A 23,882-nucleotide genomic window follows, 5' to 3' on the forward strand; every position below is an offset into this window, starting at 1 on the left:
GGTCTCTGGGGAGAGGAAGGGAGTCTCTGAGGTGGAGGAGGACCAGCTGGGGGAAGATTCAGATTATTCCTCTGCCTTTTCTTCTGATATCATCTTGCTTTTGCACAATATTAGGAAAGCAGGTGATAAGAGGTTTTAATCTCAGGGTCGCCCTAATGGTGATTCTCATCCGAAGAAAACGCCTAAGGTCTCAGGGAAGTGGAGGTCGGCTAGTGTCCGGTAGATTCTGGGAATGTCTACTTGCTGGATAGTTCCAGGGAGGAATCTGATGACTCTGGTTTCTGAGGCTTCATCAGATGACTCTCTTGCGCAGGGTCTGCTCCGGACTTGTCCAGGCCAGATGATGGTCCAGAGGAGGTGCCAGTGGCCGAAGAAGATGACCCTAAGGTGGTATGTCTTTTCTGTAAGGAAGAACTGTGGCTCTTGATTCTTGTTCTTAAGGAGCTTGGTATCAAGATTCCACAAGAAGAGTCCAACCAGGAAGGAGTGCACCCGGTAATGGTCTGTTTCAGAGGTCCAGAAAGGGCCTTTCTTTTCCAAAGTGGGTGAGGAAGTTAGTGGTCTGGAAGTGGGACACCCCTTAGACCAGCTTGAAGGTTGGTAGAGCTATAGCTAAATTATATCCATTGCCCATCGAGATGCTTGAGCTTTTGACACTTCCGAAGGTGGATGTTTCAGTGTCTGTGGTAACCAAGAAGACCACCATTCCGATAGCTGATTCAGCTGTGCTGAAAGATGTTCAGGACTGGAAGTCAGAAGTCCATCTCAAGAGAATTTTTGAGGTTTTGGCTTTAGGCATTTGTGCTGCGGTTTGTAGTAGCTTTTTCCAAAGATCTCATTTGTGTTGGGTCCAACATTTGCAGGCGAAGCAGCCTACCTCTTCTTCTGCAGAGAAGTAGGCAGAGCAGTTGGAGGTAGTGGTTGCATATGTGGCGGATGCCCTGTATGACCTCATCAAAATGTCTTCCAGGATTATGATGTCGGCGGTGTCGGCCAGGAGACTGCTTTGGTTGAGAACTGGTCAACTGCTGTATGGTCCAAGTCGCAGTTAAGAGCTCTTCCATTCAAGAGCAAACTCCTGTTTGGAGAGGAATTGGAGCAACTGGTAAAGCATCTTGGAGAGGCCAAAGGGCATAAGTTGCTTGAGCACAAGCTGAAGGGTGGAAGGAAATCCTTTCCAACCTTTTCCCATTTTTGGAATAATAGATTTTGTCAAAATAAGGCCTCTTCGGGGGCTCCCAAAGACAAGGCTCAGGCAGAGTTCAGTTTTGGGGGCAGTCCTTTCATGGTGGACAGAAACCAACCCAGGAAAACCCTGATTAGGGACCCGGAGAGGGCAAGTGAAAATAAAGTGAGGTCGTCCACTCTTCCATTCTAGCCGTCGGGGATCGTTTGACTCTTTTTATTACGAGGAGTGGACTAAAATTGTAATGGACCAGTGGGTTCTAGGTGTGATAAGAGACGGCTATGCTCATCCGCTTCGAGAAGACTACATTATCTCCCTGTGCACCCCATAGATGGCAGTTCAGGGGACCGTGGACCACTTGCAGCATCTGGGAGCTATAGTTCATGTTCCTCCAGAGGAAAAGAGAACAGGAAGGTATTCCATTTATTTCATGATACCAAAAAAGGAGGGAACCTTCAGACCGATTTTGTATTTAAAAAAGGTAAATGTAGATCTTGGGATACCCCGGCTTCAGATGCTTGGTTATAGTAGTGGTATGCAGAGGAGAGTTCCTAGAGTTCCCTAGACTTGACAGAGGTTTATCTTCGTATAGTGATCAGGCAGCAGTTTATCCGATTCATGATTCTGGGGAAGCCCTTTCAATTTTACACCCTTCTTTTCGGGTTGGCGACTGCTCCTTGTACTTTCACCAAGGTAATGGTGGTGGTAGCAGTAGTGCTCAGAAGGGAAAGAGTACTGGTGCACTCAAATCTGGATGACTGGCTCATTTGAGCAAAATCACCAGATCTCTGTCAGCAGTCGGTGCGTGCAGCAGGACCTCGAAGTTGAGGTCTCTGGGCTGGGTGTTGAATTTGGCAAAGAGCCAGCTTGCACCATCTCAATACCTGGAGACTCACGTCACTACTTGAATAGGGAAGGTTGTTCTAATGGAGGACTGGATGCTGAAACTTCAGTCTCAGATTCATTACTTTTTGGGACTTTCGGTATCCAAAGTCTGGGACTATTTACAGGTCCTGGGTTCGATGGCGTCTCTGACCTCTTCAGAGGTCTCTCTTCTCTTGTTGGAATCCATTATTGGAGAAGTTTCATCTTTCACTTCCGCTCAGGGGGGATGCCAGGTCCAGCCTTTCATGGTGGCTTGGTTGGGCCAGTCTGATTCAAGGAGTGCAGCTAGAAGTCCCGAATTGAGTGATAGTGACCATTGATGCCAACCTCACCGGTTGTGGAGCAGTATGCCAAGGTCAGGCGACATGAGGCCAATGATCGAAGGAGGGAGGCGTCGTGGTCTATCTATTGGTTAGAGACACAGTAGTATGTTTCATGTTTCTTGGCTTTCTGCCACAGTTTAGAGGTCAGACAGTGTGAGTTCTGTCAGGCAATGCAACAAGGATGACTTACAGTAAATCAACAGGCAGGGAGGAACCAAGACTCGGGCAGTGGCTCATAAGGTGCAGGAGTTGGTTCACTGAGCAGAACAGCATCTGTCTCTCCTGGCGGCGCCTCACATTGCTGGAGTAGACAACATCGAGGTTGATTTTTTTTCAGTCGAAGGCAGCTAGATGCCGGAGAGAGGGAGCTATCAGAAGAAGCAATGCGTCTTATTTGTATCATATGGGGAATGCCCCACATGGACTTAATGGCATCACAGCAGAATGCCAAGGCAGCACATTTTTACAGTTGCAGGCGAGAACACTGGATGAAGGCATTGATGCTCTAGTGCTGCCATGGCCTACAGGAATTTTGCTTTGTGTTTCCTCCATGGCCGCTAGTGGGCAAAGTGCTTCAGCGGATAGAACAACATCTGGGGCAGGTAATTCTGGTGGCCCCAGAGTGGCCGGTTCGAGGATCTGGTCAACATATCAGTGGATGGTCTTCTAAGGTTCATTCACCTATCGAGGCTTCTTCACCAGGGTCTGATATTTTCGGATCAGGTGGCTCACTTCTGTCTTGTGGCCTGGAAACGTCTGAGATCGAAGGGTTATTCTGAGAAAGATAGTTTCACTTTAACTACAGGCTAGAAGATCAAGGCCTACGTGAGGATTTGGAGGATTTTCGAGTCCTGGTGTACCAGGCAGGGAATACGGCAGACTCATGCTTCAATTTTGCATATTTTAGCCTTTCTACTGGAGGGATTGGTAAAAGGACTAGCCTTTAACTCTCTTCGAGTGCAGGTGGCAGCTTTGAGTTGTCTTTGGAGTAAAGAGCTGAGTTAGCCCTTGGCAACACACCTGGATGTAATTCACTTTCTTCAGGGGTGAAACATTTACGTCCTCCAGAGCAGCAGACATGCCTGTCTTGGAATCTTAATTTGATTCTGAGATGCATGTGTGAAGCTTTGTTTGAACTGCTGCACAGAGTGACTATAAAGGATTTAACCCTGAAAGTGGATTTTCTAGTGGCGGTCTGTTTCGTTAAGAGGATTTTCGAGCTTCAGGTTTTATTGTGTAGAGATCCTTTTCTACAGATTAGGGCTCTAGGGTTCTGTTGTGCACAGTACCCTCCTTTCTCCCGAAGGTTGTTTCTGTGTTCCATCTTAATCACATGATGGAGCTTCCGGCCTTTCCGGATTTGGATTCATAAGAACATAAGAAAATGCCATACTGGGTCAGACCAAGGGTCCATCAAGCCCAGCATCCTGCTTCCAACAGTGGCCAATCCAGGCCACAAGAACCTGGCAAGTACCCAAAAACTAAGTCTATTCCATGTTACCATTGCTAATGGCAGTGACTATTCTCTAGGTGAACTTAATAGCAGATATTGGACTTCTCCTCCAAGAACTTATCCAATCCTTTTTTAAACACAGCTATACTAACTGCACTAACCACATCCTCTGGCAACAAATTCCAGAGTTTAATTGTGCGTTGAGTAAAAAAGAACTTTCTCCGATTAGTTTTAAATGTGCCCCATGCTAACTTCATGGAGTGCCCCCTAGTCTTTCTATTATCCGAAAGAGTAAATAACCGATTCACATCTACCCGTTCTAGAACTCTCATGATTTTAAACACCTCTATCATATCCCCCCTCAGTCGTCTCTTCTCCAAGCTGAAAAGTCCTAACCTCTTTAGTCTTTCCGCATAGGGGAGTTGTTCCATTCCCCTTATCATTTTGGTAGCCCTTCTCTGTACCTTCTCCATCGCAATTATATCTTTTTTGAGATGCGGCGACCAGAATTGTACACAGTAATCAAGGTGCAGTCTCACCATGGAGCGATACAAAGGCATTATGACATTTTCCGTTTTATTCACCATTCCCTTTCTAATAATGTGCCTCATGTGAAGGATCTTTGAGTGCTGGATGTACGGTGGTTTCTCACTCTTGTGTAGAACTAATCAATACTGTTACTGTATTTTAAAGCAACCTTCATAAAGCACTCGGTTCCTGAGACAGTATAACAGGTTACCGATCAGAGCTGAGCAAGCTTCTGGTGAAATATTGTATAATCATTGGTTGCTTGAATCTTTAAGTTAGCAATATACTTAACTTAAAAGATATCAAGTTCTGTGAATTCACAGAATTGATCGCGTCACATCTACTCGCTGCACCCCTGAAAAAGAAAATTAAATCCGAAACCCTGCAGAGTCAGGCGTTTTAGACAACGAGCGGCATCGAGGACCTGAGAGCGACCCATTAACAGGACATTTAAAATATAGCCCCAGCCGGGGAATATAAACACGTACCTAAAGGAAACCTAGCCTCATCGGACTCACAGTACATTGTGGCATATGGTAACAAACCGCGGCACTTGATGATATCTTTTAAGTTAAGTATATTGCTAACTTAAAGATTCAAGCAACCAATGATTATACAATATTGTACCAGAGGCTTGCTCAGTTCTGATCGGTAACCTGTTATACTGTCTCAGGAACAGAGTGCTTTATGAAGGTTGCTTTAAAATACAGTAACAGTATTGCATAGCTCTATACAAGAGTGAGAAATCAGTATATATATTTGATTTTGGAAGTTTTTCTCACTATGAGGTTTTGTTTGTTTATAGGATGTACGGTGGGGCATTGTTGAGGTACATCAAGGTTACTAATAGCTTCTGTTTGTCAGACCACCTCTTTGTGCTTTGGAATGGTCCAAAGAAAGGGTGTAAAGGTTGGCTAAAAGATATTGCCTCAGCTTAACATTTGTAAGGGTCGCCTTATACCGGAAGGTTTGAGAGCTCACTCGACTCGCTCTCAGGTGACCACCTGGGCCGAGTGTCAACAGGTATCCCTGCAAGTGATTTGTCGGGTGACTACTTGGAAATCATTGCACGTTTTCTCCAGACATCATTGTTTGGATATCTGGGCTCTGGATTCCATGAGCTTTGGTGAGAGTGTTCTATGAGCAGGACTGTCTGGGTCCTACCCTGTGTAGGGAAGCTTCGGTACATCCCAGGAGTCTGGACTGATCTGGGTATGAACAGGAAAGGAAAATCGGTTCTTATCTGCTAATTTTCATGCCTGTAATACCACAGATTACTCATTGATGGAGTGAAGTCCACTCACACTGATATTTAGTGTATAATGCAGAGTTGTTGAGGGATACAATGATACTGTTGGAAGGGATTTCTGCCTTTGAGGCTTCACCTTTTCCTTGCTCTTGTTGAAGGAGTTTTGGAATCTTAATTATTATTGTTTGTTTAAATCATTTTGGCTTGGATACTGGTCAATACTGAGAGACTGCAGGTGGCACACTAGGTTATATGCAGCGTCAGTGAAACTTTTTTTTCCTCTGTCTCCATCTGCTGGCAGGGAGGCAAAATCCAGGAGTCTAGTCTGATCTGTGATATTACAGGAACAAAAATTAGCAGGTAATAACCAATTTTTCTTTCCTCTTCAGCCAGCCAGAGCTGTCCATATGAATGGGTTATGCTGTCCAGCCAGTAGATGGAGACAGAGAACAAAAGGCTTACTGACATTACCCCTTATAATGTCCTATGCTGCACTCAGCCTACCAGTATTCTCTATCTCCAGCAGATGGTAGACAAACATCCCATACTGTGTCGGAGTCCTGGTTTTTAGGCCAGGTGAAGAAGAATTCTGGACTGGGTTAGCTCCTGGGGTGATTAGGTTTGGGACTCCCTCCCCGGTTGAGTTGCTCCTGGGGTGATAATCTTGCAGCTCCTTCCTCCAGAAGAGCTTAGAGCTTGTATCCAGGAGGCTTCCTTTGAGAATTGGGTTGTGACCAGTTGGACTGTATTTCCCTTCCCCTCTTCAGTCAAGTTTTGAAGGGCTTTTTCTTTCCCTTCTGCAGTTTCTCTTCCTGGGTTTGCCTTCCCCTATTTCTTAGTCAGTAACTGACTTTGCTCGTGTAATAATAAAGTTAAAAAAAAAAAAAGTAAAGTGATGTTAAAGGCAGTTGGCTTGGGTTTCAGAATGGCTGCAGGGGCTGAGTCAATCCTGCGCAAGAGCTCAGTGAGTGCAGAACATCTCTAAAACCGGGCACAAGTGAGAAATGGCATTTCAGGAGCGTAGGAAAAAGGCCCCACTCTGAGTCTACCTGAGGGGGATATTTCCTGCAGACTTTGCCAGGAGGAAAGGGAGAGAACCAATTTCAGTGGGGGTTGATGTTGCTACTGTGGAGTCCGTCTCCCCCCCCCCCCCCCCCCCCCACACACACACACACATAGTGGGTTTTCTGCTGCTGCAGGGACAGTAGGTGTTTTGGAGCTGTATGAAGGCAAGAAATTAGAGTGAGGGCTTCCTCCTTTGAGACCTGCAGCATTGGAGACTGGTTTAGAACTCCTTGGGGGTTTTGGCTTCCGCACGGAGGTCAGCAAGAGCACTTTCATATGGGCAGGAGTCAATACCTGCTTTTGCCTGCTCATTATTGTGTGCTGAGTTTTTGAAATGCCTACATCAGGATTTTTATATGGGGCAGGCAGCAGCTCCAGGTGCTTCTTTCTCCTCCACTTTTCAATGTTCTCAGGCGAGTGTGACTGTAGGCTCTGGGTGGAAAAGAGCCAGGAAAGAGAGAGAAGACCTGGAGGAGGTCAAGTCCTCTGCTTCTGAAGGTTTTTTGGTGACTTCTAGAGGGGCAAAAATGAGTGTAAGTGATGGAGAAATGGAAGAAGGAAAACACTCCCCTAGGGAGAAAAGTAGTTCTCCTTTCCTTATTATTCCTACAAGATCAGTCCAAACTTCTGGGTTTTTGTCTCCTACCAGCAGATGGAGAAAGAAAACAAACACTTCACTGGAAGCAGCCTGATAAGGCAGTGTGCCACCTGCAACACTTTAATATTTCTATTTCTCCAGTAGATGGTAGAGATGCCAAATCTGCAGAAGTTGGAATGAGTCATGTTATAAGGCACCTCCCTTCTCCAAATTGAAAGTAAGAGCAAGCAGGAGGTGGGTGACTTTTTATCTGGCTGAGCCATAGAGGAACTGAAAGCCAGCGGTATGGGTACCCTCTTTCCTCTTCCTCCTCCCTGGCCTTCTGGTGCCCTGGCCTGGGACCCTTGGATTTTGTTCACAGTGGCAGGAAAGTATCCCTTCTTTTATTCTGTCTTTGGTGGGTGTGTCTGGCTTTTCAGTTTTGGCTGCCCTTGACTTTAAAGACTCTCGGGGAGGGGCGGGGGAGGTTAGTGGAAGGAGAAAGTGAGTGCCTGCAGGCAGTCAGAGTTGGCTCAGAGCCGGTTTCAAGCTGCATCAGAGCATATTAAGAGGTGCTTTCTTGAGGCTCGTGAGTCCTGTGGTGCAGGAGTTGCAGTCAAGCTTTACTTGGAGGAGAGTCTGCAGAAAAGTTTTGGGTAGGAAATATCCCTGAAGCTGATTCAGAGCAACTTCTCAGAGCTTAGCATGGCTTTCAGTGAGCCCCCAGCATTATCCTTGGTTGATGAGGTACTATCCCTTCCGGAAGAGACAGGGGAGGCCCTAGAGGAACAAGAGGACTAAGATGTCACCCCAATGCAGCCTTTCCTCCTTGGTTTTGTGATTTTGCTGCATCAGGCTTATTTGATGAGGCAACGGACTGCCAAAAAAGAAGGTATCTCTTTGGGGGCCTCTTATTCCTTCGGCTGTATTGACTTGCCCCAGGAGACCCAAAAAGGATGGTGTTCCGTACTGGGATGGTCTGAGGGTTTGGTTGAGAATTCTCTGAAGAGCTTGGCAACCAAGAAGGGGAGGGATGGACAGTGATCTGGATGGAATGACTCTGGAAGAGGGAATGACTCTGGAAGAGGGAGATTCCAGTGGCTGAGAGAGATGATCCCCAAGTGGTCCAGTTATTTAAAAAAAAGGAACTGCTGTTCATGATTACTCAGGCCTTAGTGGAGCTAGGAATTAAGAAACAGCTTACGCTACAGAACAATGAGACCCCAATTTTGGAGGGGTTATGCAGTCCTGTGAAGGCTTTTCATTTACACATGATGCCTAAGGCTCTAGTTGCGGTAGAATGGGATACTCCAAAGGTTTTTGGTACAGCTCGCTTCGAGTACAGATAGCAGCCCTGGGCTGTTTTCGAGGTAAGGTTGATGGTGCTTCCATCGCCCTTCACCCGGACGTGGCCAGATTCTTGAAGGGTGTCAAGCACCTAAAGCTGCCGGTGCGTTCGATCTGTCCGTCTTGGAGTTTGAATTTGGTTCTTCGGGGCCTGTGTAGTTCCCCTTTTGAACCTTTGAAGCGAGCGACACTAAAGATTTTAACACTTAAGACGGTGTTTCTCGTGGCTATTTGCTCAGCTAGAAGAATCTCAGAACTTCAAGTGTTGTCCTGTAGGGAGCCTTTCCTGCGCATCACTGACACGGAGGTTTCCCTTCGAACCGTTCCTTCTTTCTTGCCTAAGGTAGTATCGGCTTTTCATGTCAACCAGACAGTTGAATTGCCAGCATTCTCAGATGAGGATAGGAATGCTCATCAGGCACAGGATCTCAAGAGGTTGGATGTTCGAAGGGTCCTCTTGCAGTACTTGGAAGTTACTAATCCTTTTCGATTGTCCAACCATCTTTGTGGTCCTAAAGCTTCTAAGGCTACTATTGCCCTCTGGTTGAAAGACACTATTGCTTCAACTTACATATGTCATGGGCGTCCCGTTCTGGAGGGGCTTAAGGCACATTCTCTTCGATCACAAGCGGCATCCTGGGCGGAGAGCGAATGTGTCTCGCCTCAAGAGATTTGCCGGGCGGCTACTTGGAAATCTTTGCACACGTTTGCCAAGCATTACCGCTTGGACGTGCGGGATCCGAAAATGGATTCGTTTGGCAGCAGTGTGCTTCGAGCGGGGATCTCTAGGTCCCACCCCCTTTAGGGCAGCTTGGGTACATCCCAGCAGTCTGGACTGATCTTGGTACGTACAGGGAAAGGAAAATTAGTTCTTACCTGTTAATGTTCGTTCCTGTAGTACCAAGGATCAGTCCAGATGCCCACCCAGAGGAGGATGAGTCCTGCTCATCTGTTTGTATTGTTTCTTTTTTACAGATTTCTCAGAACATCTTTGCAGATACATCATTCTTTTTGTCAACCATTTATAGTTGTTTCAGAAGTTACTGTTTGACTTGATCTAGTCATTGGTTGTTACCATATGTTACATTCATTCTGCGTTGATATTGATTATACTGAGGGATCGCAGGTGGCACACCAGGGTATATGGGAGGTGCCTTTTCAGTTTTTCTCTGACTCCATCTGCTGGAAGGGAGGCATAACCCAGCAGTCTGGACTGATCCTCCGTACTTCAGGAACGGAAATTAACAGATAAGAACTCATTTTCCTTTATTTGGATGAAGTTTTTATTCTGCTGAGAGCTAGAAAGCTTTGCATTTCCCTAGCGTATGTGAGAGTTCAGAAAGTATTTGAAGTGTGGTGTGCAGACTGGTAGCAGGAAGGTTTCACTGATATCTGTTTTGGACTTTTTACAGCAGGAACTGTAGAAAGGTTTGGCTTTGAACTCTCTGAAGATAGCAGCAAATTACCTATTACAGGGGTCAGATTAGTGATAGACCCGTCACTGCTCATCTGGATTTATCTTGATTCCTTAAGGGGGTTAAGCATATTCAACCCCCCGGGAAAGAGTTAGCGCTTCATGGGACTTGAACTTGGTCTTGAACTGTTTGAGTGATTTAACTTTTGAGCTTCTTAGAAGAGCTTTGCTTAAGGACTTAACTTTGAAGGCTGTTTTTCTATTAGCCATTTGCTGAGCCAGGCCTGGTCGCTTAGAGAACCTTTCTTGAGATTCTTGCATAAGGTGGTTTTGATTCGGATGGTGCTTTCCTTTCTCCCTAAGGTGGTTTTGCAGTTTCATCTTAACCAGTTGTTAATTCTTCCTTCCTTTCAGAGAGATTCCTGTCCAGAATGTTATGAGCATTTGCAACAGTTGGATGTGCAGAGAATTTTCATTAGATATCTAAGGAAACTGGTTTCAGGAAATTGGATCATTTTTTGTGCTGTTTAGCAGCACCAGAAAAGAAGAAGTGGCTCCCAAGGTGTCCATACACGATGGATTAAGGAGGTGATAAGGTTCAGCTTATACAGCTAGAAATCGACCAGTGCCCAAAGGGTTTAGGACGTTTTAAGGGTGCTTTAACCCTTCCTTTTGTTGTTGGGTGTTTTATGGTGTTTTATTATGTTTTTATGTTTGATTTTTATTTTAATGTCTTTTGTATTTGATTTGTTTTATATGTATTATTGATGATATTGTATTATTTCTCATTGTTGTATTGTACATTGTTTTGAAACTTCTCTTAAAAATCAGTATAGTAAAATAAGCATTACGATTACCATTCTCCAAGGGCCCAAGTGACATTGTGAATGGAATTTCACTTAGTGTCTCCAGAGAATATTTGCAGAGCCAGTTTTTTTTTTCTGTCGGGCATACTCTTCCCTAGAAATCCCCTGTTTAGGATGGGAATGTGTAAATGGGAAGGTTCTAGTTTGATCGGTTAACTTGGTTACATAAATATTGGTAGGCTGAATGATGTCAGCATACTTGTTCTCTCCATCTGCTGGCAGGGGTGTATAATCCATGCATTTGGACTGGTCTGGCTGGATTCAAGGAAAGTAAATGATCAGTTAAGACCAAATTTCACCTTAGTTTACTCCTCACTTTACCCTCTTTCATCCTAATTCCATGATCCCTCACCTGATGTCCACTCCTGATAAATCTTGCTACTATACTATAGATCAGAAAATCTTAAATGAATAAAAGTAAAAACCTGTTAAATTTTCATGTGCTTGTGAGTGTGCAGCTGTGCATACCATGAGCTGATTTCAATGTGTTGTTTTGGTCATTTCCTTGGTAGTTTGAAGAGGATAATTTAATCATTCAAGATGCACCTTTAAATCCCTGATCTGCTTCCCTGTTCCACAGGTTAAACTTCAGTTCCTACAGTCCAGCTAAAACAAAAAAAAAAAATCTAAAATTAGTTATTGTGTCATTGGTTATCATCTGCAGCCAATAGGTCTGGTTTTCAGGATATCCACAATGAATATGCATAGGATACATGTGATATAAAATTTTAATGTCATGTATATCTCTTTTTGGATATCCTGAAAATTAAGAGCATTCCTAGCTCAGGCTGTAGGAAGACACTGAGTCCTTACATATTGTGCTTAGTAACCAAAGAATGCCAGTATTCATTTTGGATGGCCGTAGTATAAAAGCAGTTGTGCAGAGTAGGTAAGAATGCTATACCAAGTTGCAACATGTTTTGGACTTTCTGATGAAAAGTGGAGAAAGCAACAAGTTGGTTTTTGTATTATAGTCTTTTTCTGTGCTGCTAATGTTTCTTATCTCAACTTTAATGGTTAGGAGTGATGAAACCCATGGCACAGCAAGGCACTGTGAATGGTGCCAGCAGCAGTCAGTCCGACGAGCAGTCAGAGGGGAGAGTTGCACCCTTAGATTCTGTTGCACCTTGGAGCCAGGAGTCCTACACATCCCAATCAAATAAAGGCTATGCTCTACCCCAGCAGAAACCTTCAGAGAATGTTTCCACAGAGGGGCTTAGCAGGTCAGTCCAAATTCATATTTCTCTACTTATACCAAATATCTTTTAGGCTTCCATTGGATACACTCTAATGTATCTTCTTTCCTCACAGCTCTTTTAATCTAGTTGACTTTTTAAATCTTAAAGGCATTCAGGAGTGTTTCTTTCCAGTCAGAAGTTCTTGCAACAAAACACTTTTTTTACTTTTGCTCTTTGTGGCTTTATTGGCATGAACAATCTGATATGGTGTTTGGTGGCTTGAACCTGAGAGAATCAAGGGAAGTGAATGGTCTTATCTGTCCTTCATTCCATAGTTTCTGGAGGCGGCACCCTTTGCCTCTCTCTATTACTTCTTTCCCCTTTCCAAATTGTCCAGACTCTTTGTTTCTAGTTTTACTATTTGCAGTTCAGTTTCTCACACTGAACAGTGTTGTGCTAACTCCTTTCCTGCAATAGTTTAACCAGCTGGTGAAACTGTACAAGGGTAATGAATTCACCAACTGGTAGACTGGATGGGCCAAATCATCCTTATTTGCCAGCTTGCATTGTGTTGCTATGTAATTCAAAGTAGACAGTTCTACCAGGAATAAATGAGTGGGTGAATCCCATCCATATCAGTTGTTCCTGGCACGAGAGCATGAATCCAGTTGCAGTTGATGTGAAGGCCACTGCTGATAAATTGGCTAGCAGAATGGGTGCTCTTATACTGCACCTTGACCAACAACCACCACTTCCTTTCTTCCCTGAGGATCAAGCCTGTCACTTTCATGAAGTGCCTGAACACCACCAGCATAAGAGTCCCATGAATTGTTTACATGGAGATGAGGGAGGGGGGAGAGATCAGGTCTAGAGAACAGGAAGGAAAGAGACCTTGGTTTGATAAATAAATGAGAACCTAGACATTCTGGAAAGAGGAAGAGAGAAGTCATGGTAGTTGGCCTTCCTTGTAACACATCCACATCCCCAACTTTTGCTTGTTGCAATCCAGCTGTGTTCCTTGGAGGATCAGTATGAGATGCATAGGAGCAATAATGTAGAACTCTCAAAGCTGCTTCTTGCGAGCATAATCCGTTTTTGCTGCTCTTGGAATATGAAGTAGTACTCCAGTCTCATTGACTGATTTCTTTGGTTTCCCTTTCAGGACGGAAAGCCCTTATTCCACCTCAGCGGCAAAATCAGAGGGCATAAACGCCCAAAGAGATCTTTTTGAGGAGAAAGAGGAAGAGTACTTAACCAACAGTTATGATAAGAAGGCTCAAGTAGACTTTACCAACTGCATCTCACCTCAAAGAAGAGGTCAGGACCTCCTCTTTCAGCATCAGGAAAACATGGCAGGCCACCAAACCAGCTTAAAGGCATCTCCCCTAAGGGAGCCCAATTATATAAAAAGTGATAAAAAAGCTCAGTATAATGGCTGGGACTTTACACATCATCAGAAATCATTAGATATAGCCAACAATGTCAAAGAAGAGCCCCCCAGGGAGGAGCATTCTTTGAGTTCAGATTTATGGAAGAAAGATGAGAATGTGACCCATGAACACACAGCAGACATCCATTGGGATTCAGAAATCAGAAATGCAGCTAACCAACATCAGGAGCACTTGGGGAGGACCCGTAGGTCTGGCCCAATTAAAAAGCCAGTTTTGAAAGCTCTGAAGGTAGAGGACAAGGAGAAGGAACTGGAGAAGAGCAAACATGATGCAGAAGACCACGCCAAGCCTTTAAAAGAGAGAGAAAAACTTTTCTATAGGACAAATAATGAGGGCAGAAATGATTTGTCTTTAAGTCCTCCTCCATGTTCTTCTCTGGATGACAAAGGCTCTGTTGAGGCCAGTTATATCCGAGACACTGAGAAATCTTCCCAAGAAGATGACCGATCTGAAAGGAGTTGGGAGAACAAATCCTTAAAAGATTCCAGTGAACTCCCACCAACCAAAAGAAATAACTGGATCTTTATAGATGAGGAACAAGCCTTTGGTGGCAGAGCTCAAGGAAGAGGAAGGGGTCGAAGTTTCCAAGAATTTAGTTTCCGGGGACGTGGCAGTAGAGGTATATACAATAGCCAAAGAAATAGTAGAGGGCGGGGCATCATGGAGTTTGTTCAGCCTGAAGACTTCACAAGAGGCAAGCCACCCAGGCGCAGGGTTGCCAGTGAAACTCACAGTGAAGGGTCAGAATATGAGGACCTCCCAAAACGTCGTCGTCAGAGAGGCTCTGAGAAAGGGAATGAAGACACTGTTCTAGAAAGGGAGGGTAGTGATATGAAAAAAGAAGATTTTAAAGACTCCTGGAGGTCAAACAAAACTTATTCAGATGATCCAAATAGTCTTGACTTTAAGTCAAGAGCTCCAAGAGCCTTTGGAAGAGCACTACCCCCTCGACTGAGCAACTCTGGATATGGACAAAGAACCTTCGGATCCAAGGAGACAAATTATTGGCAAGCCAAAGCTAGTGGAACTTCCTGGCAAGAGTATGGCATTCCATCAAATACTTTTAGGACCAGACGAGAATCTGATAGAGATTATATCCAAGATTCCTACAAGTATTCAGAATCATTTTCTGGACGCTGCTACGAGGAAAGAGAGGGAGATGACAGAAGGTCATTCTGTCAAGATGAGTACTTGGCAGATCCAGACAGATCATTCAGACGAAGACGGCCTCCTCGTCAAGACAAACCCCCAAGGTTCAGGCGCCTCAGACAAGAAAAAGAAACTGCTGGCCAGTGGAATAGCGAGGATAGAGGTAACGTATTGGCTAATCAGTGGTCTGGGCAATCCAAAGTATCTCCAGAGAAGAATGGTCCATCTGACATAAGATCTCCAGAAATATCCTGTCAGAACTCCTCTGACCATGCCAATGAAGAGTGGGAGACCGCATCCGAAAGCAGTGACTTCAGTGAGAGACGAGAAAGACATGATGGACTTTCCGATTCTAATGGACAACCTGACAGCCTTACCAGTAGCAGTTTGGGAGAGAAGAGAGAACTGTCTAAAAGGAGTTTCTCTAGCCAGAGACCTTTGGTAGAGCGGCAAAGCCGTAAGATGGAACCTGCAGGATACGTGGAGAAATCAGGAAGGGTCGGTGGGAACGGTAACCGAAATGAGAGCCAGCAGAATGAAACACCAGTCAAGCACCAAAGGTAAATGCACAATCAGACCCATGCAATATCGGCACACGTAAAACGGGCACTCATGATTGCATGCTCTCCGAATGCATGCTAATTTAATATTAAAATTAGCTGCTGCGGTAAAAAGGAGATGCTAGGGGAAAATGTGCGTCCCTAGTGCCTCCTAGGCATCGGGCCAGGAAAGGTGGCTGTCAGTGTGGGTTAGGAAATGGACGCACAATACAAGCGTCTGTTTTCTCCCGCTACTGGCACAATATACACTCACAATATGCACGGCCTGGACCGTGTATATTGTGGGTGTATATTGGGCACTCAGAAATGTTTTTTCCGCAAATCCAGAAAGCTGGAATTTTGGGATATTTTTTTTTTTTTTTACAGTGAAGCTTTGAGCGCAGCAATGAATCCTGGGCTGGCGTAAAATTTGTCACATTGCAAGGGCCCATTAGCCACACGGCAAATTTTTTGCATCACGGGGATTAGCTAAAAGCCTCATCTACATGTACTTTACATGTGATGAGCGCTATTATCTACATGTACTTTTATATGCGATGAGCGCTATTAGCTAAGTGCTCGATTGGACGTGCTAATCCCCGTTTTGTATTGGGAGTTATGGATGCATGTTCAAAAAAGCACGTCAATCGTGTGTTGAGACATGCGCAGGCAGCAGCACACAGTATTGTATTGGCCTCAATGTGAAGTCCTGCTCTATGCTATTTGGATGCAAAGATAATTTCCATTTCTGCATTGAAACCGAAAATGGAGCTCCCTGTCATGATTCAACAAGTAGAACCTTCATGCTCCTTGTGCCTGTAGTAAAAATATGTTCCTGTTCATACCCAGATCAGTCCAGACATGTGGGTTTTGCATCCCTACCAGCAGATGGAAGCAGAGAACAAAACTTTCAGGCACTGCTACATATCTGAGAGTGCCACCTACAGTCCCTCAGTATTACTCTATCTCCTGCAGATGGTAGAGGTGCAATCCTGCAGTCTGTTTAAAAAAAAAAAAAAGAAAAGAAGAATTTGATGCAGTGCTCCTTAAGATGTTAGGTACCTTTGTGAACCCATCCCTCAGGTGGAGCCGGTCGAGCAGGGGGTTGGCTATCCCTATCTGGCTTTAGCCCGCTACTTCCGGAGGGACTGATAGCCAGGGTATGGCTCCTTCGTTCCCTCTTAGGTCTCCTCCTTCAAGCCATCTTCCTCCTGGCAGGGAAGTATTACTGTTTCTTTGAGTAATTTAGTTAAAAAAAAAAAAAAAAAAAGTGTAGTTAATAGAAACAGGAGCTTTGGTCAGGAAGGCACGGCGGCAGGGACTGTTTTTCTTCAGTGAGAGCTGTCGGCGCTGAAAGGAGGGAGAAGTTGAGCTGCTGTGGCCACTGGGGGATCTGGGCTGCTGACAGGCAAGTTGCTCAGGTGCGTTTCTTCACTGTGCGGTAAGTCAGACCTGTGCAGTCAAGTGCCGGAATGGGTTTTTTCTTCCGCTAGGCCACTGCTTCTCTGGAGGATCCGAGGTGCTGTCAGGCAGGTTGCTCAGGCTCTTTTCTTCACCAAGCGCTAAGTCAGGCCTGTGCAAGCACACAGTTCTGAGGGCAGACCATGCGCATGGCCTGCATGCAAGCGCCGGAACGGGTTTTTTCTTCCACTAGGCCTCTGCTTTTCCCCGATGTTTAATGGCGCCGAAGCCACGCATGAAAGCCTGTAAAACGTGCAGGTTGTGGTCTGCGTGGCTGAATGAGGCATCCTTGTGTTCTGGCTGTGCTGGAGGGGGAGAGGGAGCCTCTGTGGCCCGGTCAAGAGAGTCACCAGATGTTCGGGTCCCATGCAGAGGCCCCAGGGTGACTGGAAGGGGCAGCCTTGGCATCTAAGGTTCGCAGGCAGAATACTGCAAGTTCCAGGGAGTCTCCTCAGGCTCTTTCTGCCATGAGACTGTTGGCAGGGCAGGACCTTAGCATGGGAGGAGAGTCAGACGAGAGTGGGCTTGATGAGGACGCCGAGGATCCAGAGTTTTCACCGGATTTTTTTCTATTCCTGCATAAGGCCTTTCTGACAAGGAAGGTGCAGGAGGGACGCGTCCCAGGGAATGACATCCATGATGTCCTTCCAAGAGACCTAGGGAGGTCTCGACAAGATGTTCTGGCGGTTTGCTCAAATGTCTGGATCTGGAGCATGGTTCAGGAACAGTGTGATCCAAGGAATTTGGATGGCTTGGATGATCCTCAGGAAGATCCTGCAAGTGCCCCTACAGACCCTTCTCATTGCTTCTTAAGCAATGAGAAGGCACTAGGACCACCCTTCAGTCCCTCCAGGACTGGATTTACTCCCTCACTGTCTGACTCCTCGAGTGACCTTGATGCCCAATTCCTTTAACCTGAGGAATCAGAGGGCACAGTTTCTCTTTCCTAAACAGGCGGACGACTCTCAGATCATCTCCCTCTGCCACCGGCATCTTGTCCGGATCAGGGTCATCCTTGTCTGTATCTGGATCAGCATCTGGGTCCGTATGGGGTCCCCATACGGACCCAGATGCTGATCCAGATACAGACCCCATACGGACCCAGATGCTGATCCAGATATAGACAAGGATGACCCTGATCCGGACAAGATGCCGGTGGCAGAGGGAGATGATCTGAGAGTCATCCGCCTGTTTAGGAAAGAGGAACTGTGCCCTCTGATTCCTCAGGTTAAAGGAATTGGGCATCAAGGTCACTCGAGGAGTCAGACAGTGAGGGAGTAAATCCAGTCCTGGAGGGACTGAAGGGTGGTCCTAGTGCCTTCTCATTGCTTAAGAAGATGGTTAACTGGGAATGGGATTCCCTGGAGGAAGGTCTTAAGGTGAGCAGGGCGATGGCGAAGCTATACCCATTGATGGAAGAGACCCTTAGAGCTGTTGAAGCTGCCAAAGGTGGATGCGGCAGTCTCTGCTGTCACCAAGAAAACTATTCCAGTGGCAGGTTCAGCTGCTCTGAAGGTTGTTCTCGATCGTAGACTGGAGATGCAGTTAAAACGGATGTTTGAGATTTCTGCCTTGAGTCTCCGGGTGGCAGTCTGTTGCAGTCTGAAACAGAGGGCCTGCTTATGCTGGGTGCAGAAAACTCAAAAGTAGAGTTCTACACAGCCCAGCAGTTCCATGCAGTCGGCGTGGTTGGAAGCTGGAGTGGCTTATGTGACGGATGCGCTAAATGATTTGGTGCGTTCGTCTGCCAGAAGCATCGTTTTTTAGCAGTGACGGCTCACAGATTTTTGTAGTTACGAAATTGTTCAGCATACACATGGTCCAAGTCTCAGCTGTATAATCTCCCCTTCAAAGGGAAACTCCTGTTTGGGGAAGATCTGGACCCAGCTGATGAAGATTTTAAGAGAGTCAAAAGAGAGTAGGTTGCCTGAGGATAAGAAAAGTGGCAGATGAGTTGCCCTGCCTGTTTCTGTTTTTGGGATCCGAGAAGTTTTTATTCAGGCAACAGTTCCTCGTCATTGGGAGAGAAACTGTCTTCGGTAAGACAACTGTCCTTTCGGAGTTCCTGCAGATCCTCTAGAGATTCTGCTGGTCAGGGGACTGGGGGAGGAAATTCAGCACAATGAAGCTAGAGTGGTCTATTCCTCCGTGGAGGTTGTGGGGAGGGGGGAGATTAACCCGCTTCTACGGGGAGTGGACCAAGGTTACCTCAGACCAATGGGTACTGGAGGTGGTAAGAGACGGTTATTCCTTAGAATTTTTGCGCCCCACCAGGGAGGCCTTCCTAAAGTCCCATTGTACGTCTCGAAGCAAGCAGGAGGCAGTGCGGAATACGCTGCAAAGGTTGCTAAGATTGGACACAATTGTTCCAGTGCCTCTGTCCGAGCAAGGGCGGGGAAGGTACTCTATTTCATGGTTCCCAAAAATGAGGCACATTTCAATCCATTGTGGATCTGTAGAAGGTCAATGTGGCCCTGTTGGTTCCGCGTTTTCGAATGGAAACATTGTGCACAGTGATAGCAGTCCGCAAAGGAGAGTTCCTAGAATTGTTAGATCTAACGGAGGCCTATCTGCATGTTCCTGTTCGGGTGGATCATCAGAAGTTTCTGAGGTTCATGGAGTTGGGACAGCATTTCCAGTTCAAAGTTGTTCTATCCGGGCTGGCCACAGCGCCTCAAACCTTCACAAAGGTGATGATGGTTGTGTCGGCAGTCCTGAGATGAGAGGGGATTCTGATTCAACCATAACTGGATGACTGGCTCATCCGGGCAAAGACTGAGGAGGAGTGTGGTCGCTCAGTGCAGCGGGTTTTGGACAGATTGCGATCACTGGGCTGGGTAATAAACCTGATGAAGAGCCAACTGGTTTCATTCGAATTGCTGGAGTATCTGGGGGTGCTTTTCGATAATCAGAGAGGCAAGGTCTTCCTGACCTCGGACAGAGTGATGGAGCTGCAAATGCAAGTGACGCGCCTGTTACTTCTGCCCGTACCCAGAGTCTGGGATTATTTGCATATTCTGGGTTCTATGGCATCTACGCTGGATTTGGTACCATGGGCCTTTGGTCACATGCGGTTCTTACAGAAGGTGCACTTGTCCAGGTAGAATCCATTGTCAGAACAGTATCAGCCACCTTTACCACTCCAGGGGGAATCCATGTCTATTCTCTTGTGGTAGCTGTTGCGGCACAACTTGGAAAAGGGGATGGATCTGGAGACTATGGACTGGGTAGTGGTTACTACAGACACCAGCCTCAAGGGTTGGGGGACAGTCTGTCAGGAGCGGTCAGCCCAAGGTCTTTGGATGCCAGCAGAGACAGCCTGGTCGATCAATCACCTAGAAACAAGGGCAGTTTGCAGAGCCCTGGAGGCGTTCCTGCTTTGGATCAAAGTGAGAGTCTTTTCTGACAATGCAACGATGGTGGCGTACATCAATTGTCAAGGGGGATGAAGAGTCTCGCGGTGACTCAGGAGGCCTAGCATCTTTTTGCATGGGTGGAACTTTTCTTCGAGGGAATAGCAACGTCTCACGTTGCGGGAGTGGACCATGTGCAAGAAGACTTCCTCATCAGGCATCAGTTGGACCCGGGGGAATGGGAGTTGTCCCCCGAAGCCTGGATTTTCATTTGCGATAGATGGGGTAATCAACAAGTGGATCTCATGGCCACACGAGACAATGCCAAAGCGACCCGATTCTTCAGTCGCAGGCGAGAAGTCTGGTCAGAGGGAATAGATGCACTGGTGTGTCCATGGCCGAGGGGAGTTCTGCTGTACATGTTTCCTCCCTGGCCTCCTCTTCTGGCGCATAGAAATGCACCCAGGGAGGATGGTTCTGGTGGCGCCAGAGGGGCTGCGCCAACCGTGGTTCACTGATCTGGTGTGTCTTGCGTTGGGCCGGCTTCTCAGTTTGGCCCATTTGCCTGGGGTTCTTTGACAAAGGCCCAAATTCTCGGATCGGGAGGATCACTTTTGTCTGGCTTGGCTTTAGAGAGATGGCAATTGAGATTAAAAGGATATTCAGAGCCAGTTATTTCCACCTTGCTCCAGGCTAGAAGGCTCTCTACTTCTCTGGTTTATGTCAGGGTCTGGAAGGTCTTTGAGTCTTAGATTTTGGAGCATCGGCTGGATCTGCTAGGAGTGGACATTCCTCATATTTTAGCCTTTTTGCAACAGGGGTTATCAAAAGAGTAGGCCTATAGCTCGCTCCACGTGCAGGTGCCAGCCATGGGTTTATTTATTTATTTATTTATTTATTTATTTTATATACCGACGTTCGATCGAGATATCACATCGGTTTCCAGATAACTAAAAGAATAGGGTAGTAACAGCCCTATTTTACATTATAACATTGTAATAAATATAATAAATTATAACATTGTAATAAAATATAACGAATTGTAACAGAAATAACAGGATTACATGGAACATTTGATATAGTATATAACATATGTACATAAATGACTTGTTGATGAGGATATTTTAAGGTTAAGGTTGGCAAGGAGGGTTGAAAGGGGGAAGGGGGGGGATAGGTGGGAGGAAGGTGGTGCAAGGGAGGGAAGATGGTGCGAGATGCTTGTGTAGGGGGCGTGGTGTGTTGCAGTTGCATTTGGGCAGGTTACATGTCAGGTGGGAAAGCTTTTAGGGTTGCCTTAAGGGCAAGATGTGGGCAAGGGCCTTGGCCTCTTAACCTGATGATGTTCATTTTCTGAAGCGAGTTAAGCATTTGCGTCCTCCAGCGCATAAGTTTTGCCCTGATTGGAGTCTTAATTTGGTTCTGAATGTGCTCTGTGAACCTCCATTTGAGCCCTTGCGAGGAGCTTCACTAAAGGACCTGACTTTGAAGACTGTTTTTGGTGGCCATTTGTTCGGCCAGATGGATTTCGGAGCTACGGGCTTTGTCCTGCAGAGATCTGTTCTTGCGTATTTCCAATCACGGGGGTTACGCTGTGTATGGTTCCATCCTTTTGAACAAAGGTAGAGTCCTCTTTTCATGTTGGAATTTCTTGTTGGAATTTCATGTTGGAATTTCTTTGTTACTTTTATTATTAACCTACACTCTATTCCTTGTTCTTTGTAAAGCTTGTTGCTATTTTTAAGTTATCTGTGAACCGAGATGATGTTCCCAATGTATCCCGGTATACAAAAACACCCAAATAAATAAATAAATAAATGTTAATCAGACGGTTGAGCTGCTGGCCTTTCCAGAGTGGTTTCGGGGTTCGCCACAGTCTAAAGAACTTCATCTTTTGGATGTGCGCCAGGTTCTGTTGCAGTATCTCAGTCACTAACAGTTTTTGGTGATCGGATCATCTCTTTGTGGTGTTTGATGGGGAAAAGAAGGGAGTCACAGCTTCAAAAGCCACGATTTTGTGTTGGCTGAAAGAGACCATTTGTTCAGCTTATGCTTGTAGAGGTCGAGAAATGCCCTTAGATCTGCGCGCACATTCTACAAAAGCGCAAGCTGCCTCCTGGGCGGAGTGTCAGTTTTGCCTCAGGAGATATGCAGAGCTGCGACATGGTCTTCGCTCCATACTTTCACCAGACATTACGTTTGGATGTTTGGGAGCAGGAAGATTCCGCATTTGGTGAAAGTGAATTGCGTGCGGGTCTTTCGGGTTCCCGCCCAGTGTAGGGGTACTTGGGTACATTCCTCTTATCTGGACTGATCTGGGTATGAACAGCAAAAGAAAATTGGTTCTTACCTGCTAATTTTCATTCTTGTAATACTACAGATCAGTCTAGAGACCCATCCCCTTGCTGCCAAATTTCCTGTTTGTGTTCTCAGATTGTATCCGCAAATTGTAAATAAGTTGAGCCGCTGAGGTTAAGCGATTATCTGTTCCTTGCTAGGAAGTGGAGGCTCCGACCCTGAGTTAACTGTTCGCCCTGGATGGGGAATCACATTGTATTGGGTACAGGTCAATACTGAGGGGACTGAAGGTGGCACTCTCGGATATGTAGCAGTGCCTCAAAGTTTTGTTCTCCGCTTCCATCTGCTGGTAGGGATACAAAACCCACTTGTCTGGACTGATTTGTGGTGTTACAGGAAAGAAAATTAGCAGGTAAGAACCAATTTTCCTCTCTTTGAAGAGGACCTGAGCTTCTTACATTCAAAAGCATGGCCAGAAATGCACTGGTGCTTGAGACCAGCAGTTATTTAGTTGGTATTTGAAGAAGTATCTGATAGTTGAGCATCATTATGCCACAGCAGGAAAAATCTTGCACCAGGTTCTAAATGATTAACAAATGTTCATCAGTGAGTTAATCTGATGCTTCTTCATCCTAGGCACCCAGCCTTAGAACTGCTTACCACATGATTTTCTTGAACTGGTTTTAACATAAGAGATGATTTATTAGAAGTTACCTGTTTATCTGTGAGTGCTTTGCCAATTGGTTTTCCCTGAATTAATCTAACTTTTCTAGAACTGGACACCTCCCCCAAAGCTTCTTCAGGGATGGGTAGATGGATGTATTGAGGAAATGCTAGTGATGGAGATCCTATTTTTTCTGTTCATCCCTTTGCTGTCTTGAGTGGCAGGTTAAAGGGACTTGTTTGCTATAAGATTTTTGCCACATGAACAACACATAATCTAAAACTGAGTTTTGAAAAGAATCTACAAAATAGGATATGCATGATCCACTAGGTGAACTTAATTTAGTTTGTGTGAATCTTTCTTGCTTTATATTTTGCCTCAGTGAGTTAATCACTTTCTTCCTAATACAGCCGTTCTTCCGATGAGGCTTTCACAGGGCTGAGCACTCACTCTGTGTACAGCATGGAGAAGTCTTCCCATAGTAGTCCTGATACAGCAGAACTAGTGGGCAACAAGCAGGAGAAAAACTCTAAGTCAGCTGCTGAGAAGGTCGAGGTCGTATCACAGTTTGATCTCAGTTATGGAAGTAAGTATTTTTCATGACATCTGGGGGATGTAGTTTTAATTAAACAGCAGAAGGCAGATTTAAAGAAACCACAGAGAGAGAGTCAGTGGAGAAGCAAATTATTGTTTAGGTTTGAGCTAGAGAGCAGCAGGGTGAAGGCATTAGGTTGTCATTTTCATATTGGGAGATAGAAAGTGGTTTCTTAGAGTTGAGTATTATCCCAGGAGTCTGGGTGCAGGAATAATGCCTGCAAGCTCAGATTTGGCTAAGATAATTACTGTAAATAGTATGTGAAATGCAATATGCTCTGTCTGTGAAATATTGACATCATGAG

General features: G+C 45.6%; 1 protein-coding gene across 12 annotated transcripts in view; it reads left to right on the forward strand.

The window, feature by feature from the left end:
* Positions 1 to 23,882, forward strand: part of PRRC2B (proline rich coiled-coil 2B) — a 393,423-nt gene that overhangs the window by 218,698 nt on the left and 150,843 nt on the right. For all 12 annotated transcript variants that reach the window (XM_029612564.1, XM_029612560.1, XM_029612569.1 and 9 more), the window contains 3 exons: positions 11,915 to 12,116; positions 13,234 to 15,231; positions 23,394 to 23,569. In XM_029612564.1, the coding sequence (XP_029468424.1) occupies positions 11,915 to 12,116; positions 13,234 to 15,231; positions 23,394 to 23,569 (2,376 nt within the window). The remainder of the gene's footprint in view (positions 1 to 11,914; positions 12,117 to 13,233; positions 15,232 to 23,393; positions 23,570 to 23,882) is intronic.

This window comes from Rhinatrema bivittatum, chromosome 8, assembly GCF_901001135.1.
Source record: "Rhinatrema bivittatum chromosome 8, aRhiBiv1.1, whole genome shotgun sequence".
NCBI lineage: Eukaryota > Metazoa > Chordata > Amphibia > Gymnophiona > Rhinatrematidae > Rhinatrema > Rhinatrema bivittatum.